The sequence below is a fragment of the Fringilla coelebs genome, assembly GCF_963513975.1.
Source record: "Fringilla coelebs genome assembly, chromosome: 1".
NCBI lineage: Eukaryota > Metazoa > Chordata > Aves > Passeriformes > Fringillidae > Fringilla > Fringilla coelebs.
In genome coordinates this window covers 86,128,409-86,149,169 of record NC_140028.1, presented here as the reverse complement: position 1 = coordinate 86,149,169, position 20,761 = coordinate 86,128,409, and the positions used below count along the sequence as shown (strand labels likewise).

Below are 20,761 nucleotides of genomic sequence, written 5' to 3'. Positions count from 1 at the left end.
CTCCAAATGTGCCAACAGCACTTACTGAGGTTGTAACTGCACAAGGCAGCTCAATTCTTATTAACCAAACTTAAGGCAGTCTCACTCTATTTATAAAGCAGGCACAGCAAATCAGTCTGATGAATCTTAATTAAATTTAAATAAACTTTGGTTGGTGTAAAATGTAATGTGCATTTGGCCAAGGGACCACCTAGCGTATTAAGCCTGAAGCAGTAATGTTTTAATGCATCATACCCCTGCGATTTGAAGCTTCAGAGTAAAGAAAACAAAGTTTGCTTCAAAAGTGCACCTCAAATCACCTCATATTTTCCTCCTACCAACATACTCAACCACTGGTGTTATGTTAAGAGAGTCTACATAAACGGTCTCCTAATCACTTGATAAATTGCTTAATAAAGAAGTAACTTCCATAGTTGTCAATTAGTTACATAATCAGCAAGTATTTGCTATCCATCAAACAGCAGCAGCAAATTCAACTGTAAAACACCAGACTGTACTAGGGGAATGGGGGAGGAGCAGGGAAAAGACAAGAGAAGTAAATAAATTAATAGTTAGCATTTCATGCCACCTGCATAGACAATATTTTGATGTTGATGTAAAGTCAGTTTTATTCCTGCTGTCCAGCAGAGCTACCAATCCCTTGCTACAAGTTTATAACACACTCAGCTCCTCTTCTGAGCTGCCAGAAGATGTGAGCAGATCAGAACCTAAAACTGATCTTACCACATGACAAAAGAAACTTAAACAAACCCAAATCACAATCAGAAAAAACAACCCTGAAAGAAACCCTTCTCCTATTGTTTTGAACAATCAAACTATTTCCAGACCAGACCTAATGTCCACTACTTACTACATGTCTTTCCAGCACCAGCATTTGGTGATAAATGATTTCAAACCCTTCCCTATCCAAATACTTTTGGTTATTATTTCCCTGGAAATCTTAAAGAGATGGCCAAAAAAAAGTAGCAGCAACCAAATCCAGACACACACCCCAGATGCAGAAGGGTATAAAGTAGAAGAAATTACTGGAAGACTGAAAGACAATGAAAGAAGCAGTTCTGACTGAAATCTCAAATTTGGCTTTATTTCAGCTCTGATATCCAATACTACTGCTGAGGGTAAGGCTGAGATTCTAACTAGATCATACTGCAAATCTTCTGGTGTGCTAGAGGTATGAGACTTAGTTTCTTCTGACCTTCACTTAGTACATTTCTATCAGTGAATAAGACATCTATTCTGTCCACATTGCAGTGTGCTACCTTTGCACAGAAGAGATGCAGGAAGCAAAATTCACATCCTCCAGTTTCATGGACCTGCCCCTGAACAATCTTTTGAAAGCTATATTGTCAGCAGAACGACAAGGTTCCCTAGGGCAGTGAATTACATATCAAGGCTACCGATATCTTTACTGCCCACTGACTTCACAGGACCTGCTCATTTCTTTGTGGTGAAGCCCACAGGTCAGAACAGGAGTACAGGTTGTGTTCTGTGGCAACAACAGGACAAGAAGCATTACTCTAAAAGATGGTTCAGCTATACTTCATTTTGTGTTTTTCTGTTACTGATAATAGAGTAGTCTGGATAAAAAAAACCTTGACAGTATAAATGAGCAGGGATTTTATGTATTTTCAATGGAAACACTTATGTCTTTAAGTCACCTTGTTTAAGGACACCATTATGTATGGCACATGTTTTCACTAGGATTTTAGAACTCAGGAAAGGTCCAACACTTAGCTTAAAATAATGTTAAGTGTTGCAGACCACAGTATTAACACGTGGCAGTAAAACTGAATCTTTACAGCTTCACTAGATACATCTCCAGTCAACTTGAGTTCAAAGTTACAATGAATTCTTTAGACATTACAAAATAAGACAAGAAATGGCTGATGATGAGAAAAGAAAGAGATCTGCAGCAGCTACAGGCAAAAGTAAGGTGTGGCTAGTTCAATCCATTAAGTGACATTTGCCATTTTGTTAATGAAAGCCTTGTGAGGGAGCAGGCACAGCAGCAACACAGTCAGCAAACTACCTTTCCTGGGCTAGAAGGGGCACACAGTTGGCTAACCTCAGTAGACTGTCTACTGATACACACTGTTTCTCCTTCAAGGCTTCAGCAGCATATGGCAAACATTGGTCCTTCTTTTCCTTTAGAAGTCCTAATCTTTCAAAAATTCTCAGATCTTCTATACCTCCCCTCTCAGGTTTGTGTACTAGATCTTCCATTTCCAGTCTGGAAAGTAACATAACACTGAAACACTACAAAAGTGTTGCTTTTGCTCCCTCAAAATAAAATCATGAGCACAAGAACCACCAATGAATGTGCACCAAATTTCACCCAATGGCAACATAAATGCACAAGCAAAGCATTACTTGTGTGGCTGCGTGTGTGGCTGCCTGGACAGACAGGCAGGATGAGATCTACCCAGTGAGAATACTGGGTGAACAAATATTTATTGAGAATTACTCAGCTGTGATACAGAAGGGGATTCATGGCATGGTGCATCTGGACTCGGCTCATTTTTTATGAGATAATTGTGCCACGGACTACCTCAAACACAGCATGACTGAAGGATTTGCCTTTTAAATTTAAGAACATGGAACGGACAGGAATTAAATCCGTCATGCCTCTGTGTAGCACACAATGGAGGAAGAATATAAATAAACAGGCAACCAGAATGGTGCAATAAGAACAGGATTAATCCAAGTGTGATTAATTCAGTGTCAGATTAAAATTGATAGTGCCAGCTGTATCGGGTCCATTCTGCCACATTATTCTCGCCTGTCATTTTTTTTTTATGTCCATCTTCTTCCCATTTCCTTGGTGGATAAACCTGCAGGAGAGTTAATTGTCACATACACGGATTTAATCACATTGTCCACACTGTTTGGGGGCCTTGCCTTCAGCGATCCGTGACTAATTGTTGTGGTAATTTTTCAATCATTAACAGCACCGCATATGCTGCGGACAAATCCCAGGGCACCCACTAAAGCCCCGGCGGCCAGCGGCGCACACGCCTCCATCAAAGCCTCTCGCCCCTCGCCGGCTGCATCCCGCCCTCGGGGGCAAGCTCGGCGCTGGTACCGCTGTCTTTAAGGAGGCAGCGCTGCCAAAGGGAGGGAGGGGAGGTGTGGGGGGCGAAGAAGGACATTGAAACTCCATCTGGGAGGGCTGGCGGGGCTCTCGCTGCCCGCCCGGCGCCCGCAGCTGCCGCCCCGCTCCCCCGCCCGTGGGACGGGGGCGGCCCCAGGGGAGCCCTCGGGCGGATGGAGGCATGGCTCTAATCACCTCGTCAACCCAGCGAACCCGCTCGCCTTCCCCCTCTCCGGTAATTACACGCGTTTCATAAGGCACCAAAAGGCGAGCCAAAAGCTCCGCTCCCGCTCCAAAGCCAAGTAACAAGCAGAAGGTAACAAATCGCTGCACCAGCAGCCCTGCAGCAGCGGGAAGGATCAGCGCGGCGGCGCTTCGGAGGGAGCCGCGAGGATTATACATGAGTACCACTGCCTGTCCAAGCGACCCTAGCTCAGCTGGCAAAGAGCTCGTCTGGGGAATGAGGGTCGGCATTCCCAGTCACCTCCTGACTTCTTGTTCCCGGAGCAATTTATTCACTGACGGAGGTGTACGACACCCTCCAATGGTTGTACGCCTGGGTCCCTGCAAAAGCCAGTATTGGGTTTGCAGCTTGGAATGGACCGATTGAACAATGTCATGTTCTCCTCTCGCTCACCACCCCCTTTCCAAAGACATTAACATATTAAGCTGGTTTATGCACCTGGGACGTCACACTTATGGATGATGCATATCAGCATCCTCAAAGAAAGCTTAAATGGGGGAAGGAAAAAATCAGATGAGATTCTGCAGCACCCCTGCCTTCAAGAGACACTTTAAAACAAGGTGGCGTTTCAGCAATCACCCGGGTGGCTTTAGAAAACGTTGATAGAACGTTTAATTATTGAAAGTTTATGGTAGCAGCAATAGTGACTATCAAATTATAAATGCAGGCAAAGGAGAAAAGAAAAAAAAGGAAAAAAGTAGAAAAATGAGACATAAGAGCAAAACGAGGCAGGATTAAACAAAGGCAGGACCCTCTTTGCTCCCTCAGAGTGGGGGAAGAGAATCCCCAGCTACCAAGGGGAGTAAACAACACCATCCTAGACTTGGCTTCTGATTCAAGCCATAAAGAAGGGAGGGAAAAATCCCGTCCTTCCCACAAGTTTCTGACAGTCACAGCAGCGGCACTCTTATGCAATCGTTACATAAGTTGTGACAGGACCGGCGCCTTCCCCACTCCCTGCCCAGGCGCAGGGCAGGCAGGGCACCCCCGCCTCGCCACCACCGCATCACGCTCTGCTCGCCCCGGGGCCGCAGATGCGGGGTGACACACAAATACAGAATAATCCTCTGCACTTTTTATTCTTTTTGACATCTTTCTCCCACCATCCATGAGCTGCTTTCTGTAAGGGCGGGGGAACACTTAGTGGCACACAACTGGAATAACCTCTCTTGCTTTTTTTCTCCTCTCTGGTTACCTCAAATACTGCCCTCTCAAACTAAAGGAAAAGGTGACAACATGTAAATAATGAATTAATTTCTGCACGTAGCAGCGTTGCTGCTATTGCCACGCTGCATTGAGCCGGTGTCACTGACAGAAGAACCACATGAAGTTTATGGAACTGCCTATAGCCTACCAGAGATGACAAAAGATCCCAGCAATGGCAGATGGCATGTGAATCACTGCACAGGCAATTAGCAGCTAGCTGACGGATTTTGACATGCTGGGGAGGACAGAGGGGGTTTTCTCTGCTCCTAGCAGTTCTCACCAGAGGGGATGGAAATAGGCATTAGTCTCACTTTGCCCCCACAGAGTCTTTGCAACCGTTCTTGCTGGGTTTGAGGCTGCTGCATTGCTAGGCACCTATAAGCACCAGTGCAGAAAGATTTGCAGCAGCAATAAAAATGCTGTCTTTTTACCTTGATGAGATCAAGTCACAGCTGCTGCAAAGCAGAGTGTTTCAGGCAGAGAAAAAAAAAAACAAACCAAAGAAACAAAAAACAACAAAACCAAAACCGCAAAATACCCACCTATGCAGCAAAGGACCACAACCACCAAGCCAAGTGCCGTGAAAACATTACAGTGCTGTAAACTATGATTGGAAATGCATCAAAAACATTGAATGCTTCTAAACTACAATGACAAATGTATTTTGGAACTGCTCAAGTTGGATACCTCTCAAAATAAATTTTTACGGTAGACAATGGTACTAAATTTTGATCAGAGCGCTAATGCAGAATGCTTCAGCATGAGCCTAGTCAGCACATATCTTTATCTTCAAGTCAGTAAAAAGAATAATATAAAAATGTTCTAGTAAAATAATGCCCAGCAAAGGTCTCCTCTGTGTGGCTGCAGCGCAGACCTTGGATAACACTGAAGCAGGGACATTATTCTGAGCAGTCTGACTGGCAGTGCTGTGAGCAGTAACACTCAGAAGGCTACTACCTTAAAAACCCAAGGTGAAAACTTACATTACTTCTCCTAAGATTTTTTAGCTTGTTTGCTCATTAGTTGCCAGGTCAGTGCTAGTTTTTGTGAGTTCTGCAGTGGGGATTCTTTCTGTACTTTTGACTTGCTCAGTGCATGCTCAGGAACAGTAATCCCTTTTGGGGGATCCTTGCACTGATGCAATTAATAGCATTAAAAAACCCCTCCAGCCTCACACCAGAGGTGCTCTGCCTCTGGAAGCACAGCATCTAAATAACCCTTTTTGCTGGAGGAAAAGCTCCACCAGCCATCATTGATACCTGGACTAAGCAAGGTTATCCACATAAAAAGGGCAGCACACCAGCCTGTATTTTTCCATCCCAAACTGGGCATGCTGGTAGGGATTCAGAAGAGGCCAGATGATGATCCCTTGCAAAGAGACAAGATGCTGACAGTAAGACTTTCATCAACATCTTGCTTCTACATCAGACAGCTCTTCTATGACCTGCTCAGTTTTACATTTCCCAGGAGCCAGAGGCTGTGTCTATCTTCCAAAGCCGGTGCTTCCAACATTGTGCCAGGCCTACACCACATCAATCAGCACCTGCTTACAAGCTACTCCACACTATGAGTTGCCCACTCCTCACTAAAATCCAAGGTTGGGGCACTCTACTTCTACCAGCTAGAAACTTACTGAATATACTTGCTGACTTCCCAGGCTACTTTGCAATTGCTGACTGAATTCCATTGCTAGGAGTTGAATTTTGAAACTCCTGATCAAGCCTGAAGCAACAGTGAAAAGCCAATAGGTTATTATCTCCATTTCATACACAAGTAAATTGAAGACCATGATGCAGAGATGTTAAGTTCAAGCAAATGCTACTGAATATCTGTATCTTTTAATACAGACATCACGCCTTCCATGCAGTTAACTATGCAAGTTTTGTAAAGAAAGCAAGCACCAAATCAAATAAATCAATTTTCAGCTGTAAGCATGCCTGTGATCTAATCTTATTCAGTGCAGAAAAAGTGCTATATACTTCATGTACATGATTACTAATCACTAGGACAGAGAAAAATGATATATCACTATATAAAATTGCATACCATTCTGCAGATGTAAGAAAGACTACAAATAGATTAGAATATTAAGAATTTTTGGAAATTGATTTGAAAACCTAGTAATATTTTATCATATATCAGAACCTTCTACAACAGGAACAGATCTAAGGATCTGTTGGGTTAGGCATCTTGCCAGCCATTGAGACCAGAAGCTGTAATTATGCAATGATATGGCTACATGTGATGTTTCACCAGCTATAACTCAGGTAGTCAAGGACATCTTGACAAATAAGGAATGATAACACATGTACATCTTAATCTTGCCTAGTTTGACAGCACTTAATCATATGAACTATGGTATGAACACATGGAATTTGAGAGCCATTGAATTCTAGATAAATGCCATTTCGTAGGACTTTCCAAACCTTTCCTAAAGCTTCAGTCCAAGTGAACCAAGCCAATCACACATTACAGGAAAGGAAAACATATATGTTGTCATATTAAAAAAAGTCTTATGAACCTCAGGGAACTTTCACATTACATTGTAACATAATTTCCTTAATGTTTGTATTGCTTCCCCTAGCTCAGAGCTCCTCAAGCTAAAAAAAAGAAAAAAAAAAAAAAAGAAAAAAATCCAAAAGCACTAGCAAGCTTTCTGAGCCAGAGATAAATGTTCCAAATTAATTGAAATGTTCAGAAAAGGATGCTGTAATGAAAAAGGACCAAAAAAAAGAAACACTACACAAAGAGTTACCTCTTAAGTGGAAGGTGACAAGGTAGCAGTAATGCTGCCCTTACTGAGGACAAACAACTGAGGAGGGCCAGCTTCTCTCTGAGTGGATTGTAAGGTGACCTGGGACAAGTCACTAAATTGAGTAGTGTCACACTTTCCCCTTCTGTAAAATGTGCTTGATAATACAGCTTTTATAAAAAGGCATGCTGCTGAGAATTGCTAGATAGGATCACCATTTTTATTATTGTCCAAGAGAGGGCATCTAAGCAGGACAACAAAGATTGGCCACGTTTCTGTCACCTAGAAGAGTCAGAAGCAGTGCCCCTCTCCATTATGCTTCCCCACATGCCTTAAAAAGCAAACAGAACCCCAACAAAACAAGCAACCACCACCAAAAAAACCCCAATGAGTTCATCAAACACAGGTTTCAGATAGATGGAGCTGAAGAAGACACTGATGGCAGATCTATACATTACTGCTTCCTCAAACCTAGGGCACCTACAGGTATTCCAAATCTGGCTTGGATCTGAAATATCATGTTGTAAGGGTATTTGCATGATGACCAACAGTAAGGTACGAGGAATTTTCAGTAAGGTAGGACTCCACTGCAGCAAGATTGCAGTCTAATAAGGGTAAGGGATTGTGGAAGAGACATGCAACGACTTGGGAAAATATATCCCTTCTAAGCCATCAGATTTTACAACTTTAGCTCCAGGTTTTTCAGATGACACATCTGTATCAGAACAAAACCAAAACCCCCTAAATTTCATTTAATAAAAAAAACACCTAAGCAGACAGACTGTGATCCTCAAACATTTTCTCAGTTCCAGTTGCTACTGTGTATTAAACTTCAGCTGTCAAGAAGCAGCTACTCCATCCTTCTTATTCCCTATTTTCACCAGTGCTCAGTTCCTCATACATATTCCTAACATTGTATTTTATTTCAATCCCACCCTTACCCTCAGAATGACTTCTCATGCTTTTTGCCTGTCCCAGAGCAAGGCTTCAGCTTCCATTTCACACCTCTGCAGACATGGAAAGCATGTCTGTACACTGGATTACCCAAACTAAAACTGTCATTCTACAAGAACAGTTGAGCAAGAAAATCAAAGTCAATGGACCAGGTCACAGACAATCAACAGAGGCCTTCAATCACCTGTCAAACACTTTTACTGTTCAAGCCATAAGTCCAGAACCAGAAGCAATGCCTGAAGCAAATCCTAGCTCTCAAAATCCAGTGTCTTGCACAAGACTTCCACAAGAACTGGAGAACAGAGCTGATGAGCTCAGCAGGCACCTCCCCTGCTGTCAAACTTCCTTGACAGAGTTTCCTCAGCTGTAGTTTGAAAATCTTCTTGGGGTTGTCCTTCGGGATGGCAGCATACTTGCTGCAATTACTCTCCTCTGCTATGAAGCCGCTTGGGTGTCTCCAGGGAGCATGGGAAGGCCCTTCCAGCTCTGTATTGCACAAATGTGTGGAACACATAAAAGAAATTACAGATTCAGTGTCCCTTAGTTCACCTTCCTTAAACTCCACCTGTGAATTGTACAGTCACAGAGCTTCTTCCCTAACTTAAGGTGTATGCATTTTTCTTCAAGCCCCAGGAGAACAGAAATAATGAAAGGGAGATTGGAGTAAAGTGGCAAAAAGGTCACTGTAGGAGAACTCTAGCTTTTCAAATTTGAGCCTTTCAAGGAAAAAGTTGCTGATTTTCTCTTCCTGCAGAGTATCATAAGGCAGCAAGAAGGTCATTGTAGGGGAACACTCGCTTTTTCAAAATTGAGCCTTTCAAGGAAAGAATTAATGATCTTTTCTTACTGCTGAATATCACACCTGCAGGTATCATAGAAAGAAGACAGGAGGCTGTCTGTTGAAAATAAGTGAAGGATGTGCTTTTTTTTTTCTGATTGCAACCGTGTTTCTACCTCTAAGAATTATCATAGTAATTTATTCTACATAAACAATGCCATCATGATCTCAAGGTTTGGGCATGCCTGCTGTAAGTGGCTGCTGTTCCTTCCCTTCCTCTGAAAAACCCAATGGTCTATTTAATGAAGAACACCAGAATGGGACAGGGCTCTGAGGGTTGTTAATTTTTTTTTTTTAATTATTGATCCATGAAGAAGAAAGAGTGAGAGAGCATTTTCTGTTCAACATCAGAGCAGCCACAAAGATCTATAGGAAATGACTGGTTGTACTACTGCAAGTGCTCCTAAGCTTGGTGTAAGATGACCCAAATTTCCATCCATCTCATCTTCTAATTGCACTCCTTCTTGTTTTTAAATAATATTTTCTTTAAAGTATCTGGTAAAAACTCCAGGGTGACACCAGTGTTAATGAAAGTTGTATAACAATTATTATTTTTAAAAAAAATCAGCCATCAGTCATGTGAATGTCCACTGATGATCATGCACACTTTCCTACTCTTCCCTCTCCTGTTATTAAAACTTAGTGTTTCTGTGACAGCCACAAAGATGACATACAGCACTACTGTTGAGGCACCACAAAAATCACTGTTTTCTATTCACTGAATTAGAGTCATACATGTGGAGTGCTCCTTTCCCTTCACCCCAGGATATACAGGCTTGCTTCTACTAAGATAATTTTGTATTGACTAACTGCATAGAAACAGAAACAGCACAAATTATATTTTTTTTTCAGCTAGAAACCAGTCTGTTCAGCATCACAAGCTGCCAAAACAAAATAACAGTTTTCTCCTTGTCCCACTAGGACAGCAGCTCATAGGGTCACATTTAAAGCAATGCAGATAATCACGAGGGCATCATTTTCATCACCTGGACACTACTGTAAAACCACAGAACAACTTTGGGTATCCACTTAGGATGCTACAACATTTTTCTAATGTTTGCTAACAGCTCCTCCAATCAGCCATACGCAGAATATAGCAAGTGTTTATGCACAGTCTGCTCCACTTCACTAGTGGTGTGAAAGCTGAGAGCAATGTAGCAACAGTAACTTTTGTTTAAAACTAGTGCACAATTAAGTGCATCTTCATATGGCTTAAGTGAGCTCCAGCTTCCTGTTCTGGAGCGGCTCTAGTAAATTCTCATTTTCTTTGTTCCTATTGCTCTCGTGCCTATGATGTGCAAAACCTGCAATTCAATTATACCTCCTCTGAACATGGCCAGAACTTCAGGCTGCAAGGAACCACACAAATAAATAATCATGAGAGGGGCACAGGACAATTTTGCAAGCAGAGAACCCTAGAGAAAATAAACTCCTTTAAAACATGAACTGCCACCTCTTATGAAATAAATAAAAATAGTAGCAGCAAGTGGCATTACAGGTAATATACAGTTTTTCTAAGATCACCAGCTTTTATTCAATAAGACTATAAAGCAATTTAGCACTTGGAAAAGTGAGAAATTCTGCTTCTGTCTTGATTGTGATATGATGAGTTCTAATACAGTATCAGAGATATCCTGGCAATTATAGTTTTTGCTGTGCACAAAGCACTAGTATTGTATTAAGACTATGTTTTCCCTAGATGAAAAATGAAGTCCCAGGCAGGAATTTATCTTTGACTGTCACTTTTGAAACATGCTAAGCAAGTCTGAACTAATATGAGAAAAGGATTCTCCTCATTGTACTTTTTCTTTTGGAATAATTCATTAGCTAAATACTTTTCAGCCAGTATAGTCAAAGCCCTAGCTGGAGTCTCTTGCCTTATTTAAATAGACCCTACTAACTTTTCTTCTGTTATAATCCCCACTGCTATTTCACGTCAATCACTGTTCTAAAAGAAACTCAGTAAATCCTTTTTTTTTTTTTTAAAAAAAAAAAAAAAAGCTCTGAATTACCCTGTCAGTGACAATCTCTGTCATTAGAATAAAGAAGACTGGTACTTTTGAATGAACAACTTCAGGGCTGTAAAACACCTTCTTTTGTTACTTTTTCCTGTCCCCCCACAACTTTAAGATAAAATAGAAATAAAGTCACTGCAGGGTGAGGAGTTGAACTTCTCTAAAACTGCAGGCACCAGTTTATGGGCCTTTTATCAAGATCATCTTTTTTTCACTTTTTTTTTTCTTGATAAAGCCAACATTTTTATCCAGAAAATATAGAATTTGCCTAGATTATCAAATATTCAGCTAAAGTTTTAAAATAATCCAAATGACCTCAAAAGTAAGGAAGCAAACAAGCACTTTTCCCCCCTCCACTCTCCATCTGGCCAAAAAATAAAACAGGCACAAGATGACTTCCATGATTACCTAATAAATTTGATTTGTTGTTACATAAAGTTTCCTTGGACTCTGCCACGGTATTTAGGATCAAACTTATTACTGATGCTCACTTCAGAGTCATCAGAATACATAATGTATGACATCCATTCTGTTCAGGAAAAAAGAGATATTGCTTTAATATCTATTAGTAATCTGTCAAGTTACTCACATGGGGGGAAAGTGTTCATGAAGGCTGAGATTTTTTCCAATTCCTTTTAGGTACACCAGCAAATCCTGCCCCAAACCAGCTGGTACACTGCCTGGAACAGGCTGTCTCCTCTCTGTAGCTGTGCTGCAGCTGCCTTCCAGCAGTACAGAAGTGTGAAACCTGATCTAGATTCTTTCCTTCCTTCTGGAAAAATGTTTATCCATCACAGCATTATCACCTTCTGCACACCATTTTATTCACGTGTTGCAGATTTTATCCTCTGTACTGCCTGTAGACACTTTTCTGTTTATGAATGCTGAACAGGAAAGTAAATCTGGGTGTATGAAGGTGAAGCCCAAGCAAAACTGAAGCTAAGGTAGTCTTTGTAATACAAGCAGAAACAGCACCAGTGGGGCTGGCATATATTTCTAGAAAGCTAGAGTTTATAACACCATGCAAGGTTCTTCTGTTGGCAGGCAGTAATGGCAGAGGAGCAGTGGCCCAACCCTGGCTCTTGAGCTGCTCTCTGTTTGCTCACATGCGATTCAAACAGCGGTCCCCAGCCAAGGCTCGCCTGCATGGTCAGCAGTGGATCAGGATGCACTGGCACACGGACAGCTGGGCTATCCACTCTTCTCAGACTCCAGCCAGAATGAGCCATGAGAGGCTGGTGCCACTGGCTCAGTCTGGACTGCTGCCACAGCCAGGCTGTCAGCACTAGAAAGCTGCCACTCTCTCTCAACTATGCAACATGCTTGGGTTTTCCCTTCCTCTTCTAAAGATGTGAGCATCACCCATCACTCAGATGAATGGCATGGAGTTCCAAAGGCTGACCACCCACACACACTGCCTCTGCTTTGCTCTTCTCTGCAGAGCAGAGAGGGGAAAGAGGGGCACGTTCAGCTCCAGCAGGAAGCCTGCATTCACCCATTTCTCTCACCAACCTCAAAGACAAGAAATGAGGCATAACAAAAGTATCCTATCCAGAGCTTCCTCCTCCAGAAATGAGAAATCAAGATTGCATTTGTGATCTAGGGAAGAAAAATACTTCCTAAAATGCTTGATCTAATCTCAGCTGAACTGAATCGGTCTCAACTGAGCTTCATGTATCAGAGTCAGAAACAGTTAGAGACATGCCTGTAAAATCTCTTCTCCAGCCTCAGCTGGGTAGTCATGGTACATGTCCTGGGAACAGCAAAGATGAATATTGCAACGCAACAAAAACACCCGGAGGGTATCTTAGCCTGATGAGGAATTATATTAGGCTCATTGAACCAACTCCTGGCTGATTAAAAACATTCAGCATTCACCATACAACAGTGTAGTAATTTAATTGTATTATTTGTATGTATTTTCATTTGCATAAATAAAGCCAAGAGAAACACCATTTCTGTGCCATAAATTGTTGCTCTTCAAGGTTTCTGAGAGTACCACTTTCTTTTACTTGGGAGCTGCTTAATAAACTATATTCATCATTATTTAGCCTTCTCTTGTATGTGGTGCTCAAATCCGCCTGCAGGATCCCAAGGAGACAAATCATAGTAAATTACTAAACCTTTAATTTACTTTTGATTAAAAAACTTAAGGGAAGGAGAAGCAATACATACACATGGGCAAACTGCTTCAAAGGCAACAGAAACTTTGGAAGGTGGAGATGCTTCTCTTTTTCTTTTCTAGATTTCAAATTGACTAAAACAGGCCTCACATATGTTGAGGGGAGCTCTTATACACTTAATGGAAAGATGTGCCCGTCAGTCAAATAAGCACTCCTGCTGATTTCAACATTTGTATCAGATTGAGTTAACCCTTTGTCACATAGATTTTTGTGCAGGAGAAAATGAGGCACAAAGACAACATAGTTTCTTAATTTATGAGGATAAGGAACTTATATTCCAACTAAAAATGTAATCTGGCACCATGAAAGGGAAATTACCCTCTAAATCTACTAGCATTACACCTCTTAACACTAAGCTAGAAAATTCATATAAAACCACAAACTCAAATGGCCATCCAAGTTTTGTCATAACTACTTACTTCCAAGAATCAATCCTACACTTTTTCTTCCATAAGATATTCCTGTAAAGAAATAATACATTTCCCAGGAATAGGTACAATAGAATTGTCATAAAATGGAATACTGTATTTTTTCAATATACACAAACATTACAGATTGCAAGCAAGCTTATATTAATTCTTTTGAAAAATCTCAACTTTAACACAGATAATGAATGTGTCAAAGGTAATAGAATAAGAGAAAGCAATATTTCAAAAATTTTATGGCTTCCTTCTGTATGAAAAGCTCAATGAAAAAAACAGCTTTAAAAATGGAGTTGTAAATAAAGTAGAAAACAACAAGCAAATTATCTTGACAAGAAAAAGGGCAGAGTCAAGATTTTGTGTTTTGTAACAACACAAACATCAGACCAGGTGGTGTAGCCAGAGATAACAGAACAAGAGAAACAAATAACAAATAAAACAATGCAACCTTTGATTGACATGGGCATCACCTCTGCATAACTCATTTCTGTGTTTTGGATTACTTATCAAGGCAAAACTTGGGCTTCCTTCCACTCAGTTCAAAAGAGCCTAAAATAAATTCAACCTCAAAAAGCAATCTTCACATAAACACAAGAAAAAAAACTCTCTTCAATTTCCTCTTTGAGTAGAAAGGGGTTAAAAGAAATAACTTTTCTGTATAAGAGTCATCTCAATTTTAAAATAGCATGCTCTTTAGAAACTTGAACCTTTAAAGTCCTAAGAGTCCAGATCTAATCCTGCCAAAATTTAAATCCCAAGCTACAGCTCAGCCCATGTGCAAATATGTAGTAGTGCTGTATCTACTCCTTTGCAGGACTGGGATGCTTAGTGAACCACCAGTTACATTTGCAGTCACAAAGGAGGGTGGCACTAATTGTTAGTCTGAAGAGGCTAAGCAAGTGGCCAATATTTCTGCTGTCACTTGCTATAGTTGACTACTGTAAAGGAATCATCTAAGAAAACCTAATTGCCAGTCCATACTGGGCCTTTATATCAACCATTTAAAACTCAAGTACATGTTTTGCTGGTAGCCACCCAGGTGACTACAATCACAGCTCCTCTCCTCATAGAGACAGGGTGGAACACCACAGACTTTCAGGGAAAACCAGGTCCTCTGCCCTATTACTTCTTCCCTTATAAACTGATCAGCATTCTCTTAGGTACACACATCTCTGGATGTGTCACATCCATAGGCTTGTGCGTATCTGTACAACGTCTGAAGAACAGAGACAAAAATTCAATCCCATCTTTCTCTAAAAGCCCACAACTCCACACCAGCTCTATGTCTGAGCAATGCAAAATTTCAGTGTCTGCCAGCTCAACAGGCCTCTCAACTTAGCCAGATATGACAATCAGTTTTTCTGATTTACACTGGGGGGCAGGGGGGTGTGTGTAGAAAACCATACATCAAAAATTAAAACAGGGCAAACACACCTCCCTCTGTATTTAATTGGTCATCAATTTGTTTTATTTGTCTCATTCTGTATTTACTTTTACACATATACACACATATGCATGCATGTATGTGCAAATGTAAATCACTAGGTGACCCAGGAGCTGAGATATAAAGCTTGGATTCAACCTCCATTTCTTCAACAGGCAACTCTTGGGAAGTCAGTAAAACTCAGATGCTTCCTAATTTCTCACTTATATTATTTCATCTGAGACATTGTATCTTCATGAGATACTACCTTTACCTTCAGGTACCTGCCTAAATTGGGAGACTCTGCTCCCCCTGCAGTCAGACACAGAAGGAGGCTGCCCAGCAGATAGATCCAAAAAGCTCCACACATTCTGAAGGAAGCTTCCATCTGACTGAAGACTTTGATTCTCTATTGCGTTTAAAAGGACAGTGGAAAAGCTCCCTTTAACTAAGGCAGCTGCACTCTTTGCATGTGTGTCAGCCTCTGGTGTACTTCAGTTCCAGCCCACAACAAGGAATGATGACACTGCTATCTCAGCATGGTCTCAGGGGAGTAAGCATAGGAAGGGCTGGGAGAGTCAAGATACTGTAGTAGTGTGGTTGTACAGGAGACAGACAGAGACCTAAATTGACCCTGAGAAATCTGGGGTGCAGAGTTGTGAAGCTTATGCAGCAGATTTAAATCGTTTTGGGTGCTCCTGTGGGAAGGACCCGTCCATCCAACAGTTTTGCCTCATGTTCTTGGGAGGCCCCAGATGCTCGATACACCAATACTTCTGTAACTTTCATTTCACCTTGAAGGGTTTCAGGCATGTATTTTAAATTCATTATATTTACTCTTTTACACTACATCCATACAAACACATACAGCATTAACTATTTCAAGGTCCCCACAGAGAGCTGTTAGCAGAGACAGAACATGGGCCAGCACACGACTGAAGCCACATGCACCATCTGCTCAAACATTTTAATGTAATTTACCAGGCAAGAACTGAGCAGGAAAAAAAAAAAAACAATAGATGAAAGAGATTAGATTTCCCCTAGTCCAAAATACCTCCTACTGCTTGATATATGAACCTAACTTGCCCATAACAAATATTTCATTTAAGAACATATTCAAAATTTAAAAAAAAAAAAAATTCCTGTACCTGCAAGGTAACATTGACGTAATTCTTCTGTTAATCTGCTGCCCATTGAGAACTGTCCAGACTGATAATCCTACTGCCAAAACCAAAAAGAAGCATACTACTTAAGAACTTTAAAGTTGTTACTTCCACTCAAATTGCAATTTTGATGAACTTCAATAAATAAAGAGTAAAGAAAGAGAAAGATTTATTTACTGCAGCATTGAAGCCAAACAAGTTCTACATGCTAAGACTTGTATTTGGCTGAAGGTGGCAGCCCTGGGCCTAGTACTATTTGAATTTTGGGAACAAGTCCTGCAACTGATCTGTAAAAGGGATTCCAAATGGCAAAGACTTATAATTCAAGAATCAGGTTTCATAGAGAACAATCCTCCACCTTTTAAAACAAAAGCAATGATTTGAAGAACTCATTACAAACTCCTTTTATCATGTTCAACAGTATTAATGAAGATGTTAGCAATTTTTCCTCCATTAGAAATACTCACAAAATTAACAAGAAACTGGGACAACTGCCTCTGCTATAAATTCAGCTGACATTTCCTCTTCCAAATCCCTACACCATTCCCTACTCCTTTTAGGCTGACAGTAAAAAATAAAATTAAAAAACCCCATAAATGAATAAAATCAGTTTATTAAGACTGTAAATATCACTGCAAATTTCTGATGTGAAAGGTAGAAAAATCTGCACACAGCAGGAAAGTTCTACCAATTCCTCTTACTGTACCCTAAATACAGCAGTCTTCATGATTCACAATTTTATGAAATGAGACCTTAACCTGAACTGCCTGCCCCGAGCTGAGTTTCTGGCTCTGTGCCAGAACACTTCAACATCCTCTAGTAATTAGAAGCCATCATCTGCAGCAGACATCATCCCAAAACCTCCCCTTTTTTTTCAACTCAAGGCTCATTAAAGGTCAACACTGCAAAATTAATATTAAGAATTATAAGAAAAGGAAAAAAAAGAAGCCTGGAGAAGATGCAGGCAGGAGCAATCACGACTCAACATGTGGCGAGGCTCCCACGTAGGGAGGGACTGTCTGGCCAGCACTCTTTGGCTTGGAAACCAGTCAGTGACAAGACCTACAACTGAAATCTAAACAAATAGTGAGTGGCTTAAACAAGGAAAAAGAGAGAAACTCACTAACTCTCCTTGCATGACAGAAGAGCTCTAACTGTATCTCTAAGTTGTTGGTCAGAACAAGAATGCAGTAATTACTCGTGCAAGTTAGGCAAAGCAAGACATTGCAGAGAGTAAAGGTTTACTGGGACTCAAACATTTCAACAAATGAATGGAAGAAAATTCCACAATGACTATTGAAAGCAAAGATACCACTTTCAGCTCAGGAAAGATGCTAAAGATGCTGCTACAGGAGAGTATCAGGGAAGGATCAGTATAACCATGCCTGTTCTACTCACCTGTAGGCACTGGATGGGAAGCCATCGTGATACAGCAATGCCTTGGACTTGAGGCTGGATCTGGTGTGCCACCCTTACATTATTTTATTGTATACCTCAGGAGTTAAAAACATCATGAGAAGTCTTACCAAAAAAATTACGGGATTCTCTTCTTTTTGCTGTTTGTTTTTGGGTTTGGGTTTGTTTTGGGGTAGGGGGAGAGTGTTTGGGTTTGGTTCTATTTTTAAATTATTTGGCTTATAGTTTCATGGTTTTTATGTAAACCTTCAAGTCAATTTACTTGCTTCCATCCTCAGCTAACATATTCTGCAACACTGAGCACTGAGAACATTGCCATTGATTTCCATCAGCAAAGGATCACACCCTAACTGCTTCCAATTTCACAGTTACTAAGCAACACTAAGTGATCACAGCTTCTGAGCAAGCAAATGTCCTGTATTCAAAGGTTTGAATTCTAGAACTCCATGAAGACTTGGAACTTGGGCACCTACCAATGAACATCACCTCCCCAAGTCTTAGATAACAAACTCCTGAAGTACAGAAACACATACCTTGGGTGCTGTTAATTGAAATTAGCTCTACTGAACCACAAAATTTCCTTGTATACTAATCATGGACCTAAAACTGGGAGTACTTTCTAATATACTGCAAAGTTTTTTTGTACTTTTCCCAGGATTAACCAGAACAAAACCCTTTTTATTTATATTGAAATTCATACACAGCACTCCTAATAAAGTTACATATTCAGGGATAAATATGAAAAAGAAAGCACACAAAACCAGGACATTAAACACTATCAGCCTTAGGGGAATCTGCAACATCATCACTTACAATTCAATGCATCTTTGGAGTACTGAACATTTTTTTAATTATTTATAAAAACACTGTAATAGGATTTCTGTTTTTCTTTTAAAATAGTATCACTGCTAAAAATGCTATAACTATTAGAAAATAGTAAATAACACCATACTCTTCTTTATGCTGTAGGAGATTTTCTTGAATGCAAACAACTCTTAAAAGATAATCAATAGCTAAATTTGCTTTAATGAAGATGGTACATGCAGCCCTTACTAAATTATACTTATCATCTACACACCAAGACAGGAGAAACCTTGCTTGCTGCTAACATGGAAAATCTGAATGGTCCAGAATACTGGATCCATTACCCAGTGAATGACTAAGAATGAGACTGGCTGTTCTCCCTTGGAAAAAATCCTGATCTGGTCTAACATTTAAAGAATGTGAAATTTCAAGGGTGAGAAAGTGCTATGGAAGCCCACGCATGAGAACGCTTTAAAAAAAAAAAAAGTGCTGCAGAAACCTCTGGTGTTTCACGTTTATCCATTCACACATACACACAAATGTATACAGTAATTGTTTAGGGACACAGTTTAGCTCTTTTCACACTCATTAGAGGATCCTAATCATAAGAGTTGGGCAACATAAAAGCTTTTGAAGCAGAAAGCCTGGACATTGGTGTGTTACATCTAATGGAAACAATATTACACAGCAGTCTTTCACTTCTGAGACTGATTAGAAGCTGTATTGTATTTACCACACTATGAAGATAATAACCTGAAAGAACATTAGCATAAATCATTAATTCATTGTGGGGAAACTCTGCAAGAGGATATCTTTCTAAAAGGAAAATGATCACATTAAAATACAAGCAAACTTTGAGGAAAACAAGCTGTGCCAAGTAAATGGTGCCAAAATTAAGCAATTCATAGTTATCATACTTGATCTTCAACAGGAAAAAATTAGAACACTTGAAAATACAACAGCTTAGCAAACCAATAGGAAAAAATTAACTGAGTGTTAGGTTGGCTATCTGAAAGCCCACTTGCTGGAATTACACAGATCATATTCCAAAAGGCTCATGTACCTAATAAATAGTACTGGAAGACACTGAACAACACTGAGCACATATAGACTGTCCTGTGCTTCCTAAGAATTGCCTATCCCCAGTAAACGAAAGAGCAAGCACACAAAATTCTCCATATATAAAATAATTAGAAAAAATTCATCAATTTCTCCTCCTTTAATACTTATGTATCAGTTTTAGAAAGCAAAATGGTCAGGTGACATTGCTCTGTAATAATTTCAATTAAAATAATTTCAATTTTAATGCAATTTATAATCTCATAAATAACCAACCTGAATAGAAAAGCAATAAAAGAAAAAAGCTACCCACGATTTACCCAGCGACCAAACAGCAATAGAAAGATATCACATTCCTCTTTCTATGCTTTAGATACAGAGGAGCATTTTGATATTCCAAATACTTAGGGATGTTATTTGCTATTGATACTTTTAAATCATTACTAAGAAAGCACTTGACATCTCTTGGGAAAATTAAAAAATGCCACACGCCCTAACTTGCACCTTCTCTTTTAAAGCTGACGTCCCTCCATCTCCTTACTGCACACAATAAAATGCAAGCCTTCTGTCTGCAGGCTTCAGGTCACTTGCTCAGTTGCTACCCTCAAGTCACAGCATGCGAGGGCTGCATTCCACCTGAGGAGTATTTGTGGTGGCTGCCAGGCGGAGATGTCTGTGCTCACCAGGGTAGAAGGGGCATTCCAGGCTGTGAAGCTGATTGCACTGGAAGTGCTTGCTAACAGAGATGTCAATGAAGTAAAGGAGTTTCAGTACCTGAGTTAACAAGCTGCTGCTCCATGACCCCACAGCCCAGGACCTCCATCCATTCTCCTTGGAAGTTGATCTCCATCTCAAAGGAAGGGTGAGTAAATGGGAAGTAGCAATCTACCCATCTGACTTGCAGTCCTGTAGCAGTGTTTAAAAAATAAATAAATATGAAAGGGTGTACGCTTAAAAGGCCATCCCTCCAACCATCTGTAAAATTTGCCCTTCAACTAATGACATGAATTACAGCAATCCACAGAAAATAAATAGCAAACAAACTAATTTACAACACTTGTGTGAGGCGATAAATCTTAAAACCTGTGGAAAAAAATGACCATGTCTTTTCTAATATGAAAAATGCTTTGTGCAATTCAAGCACCCTTTGAAACCAAATCAATCATTTGTCAAACTCTAGTAACCACCTGG

At 40.4% G+C, this 20,761-nt stretch overlaps 1 protein-coding gene across 3 annotated transcripts in view; it reads right to left on the bottom strand.

The window, feature by feature from the left end:
- The window catches only part of FARS2 (phenylalanyl-tRNA synthetase 2, mitochondrial), a 229,786-nt gene that overhangs the window by 137,135 nt on the left and 71,890 nt on the right, over positions 1–20,761 (bottom strand). For all 3 annotated transcript variants that reach the window (XM_084215390.1, XM_084215391.1, XM_084215392.1), the window contains one exon: positions 20,345–20,476. In XM_084215390.1, the coding sequence (XP_084071516.1) occupies positions 20,345–20,476 (132 nt within the window). The remainder of the gene's footprint in view (positions 1–20,344; positions 20,477–20,761) is intronic.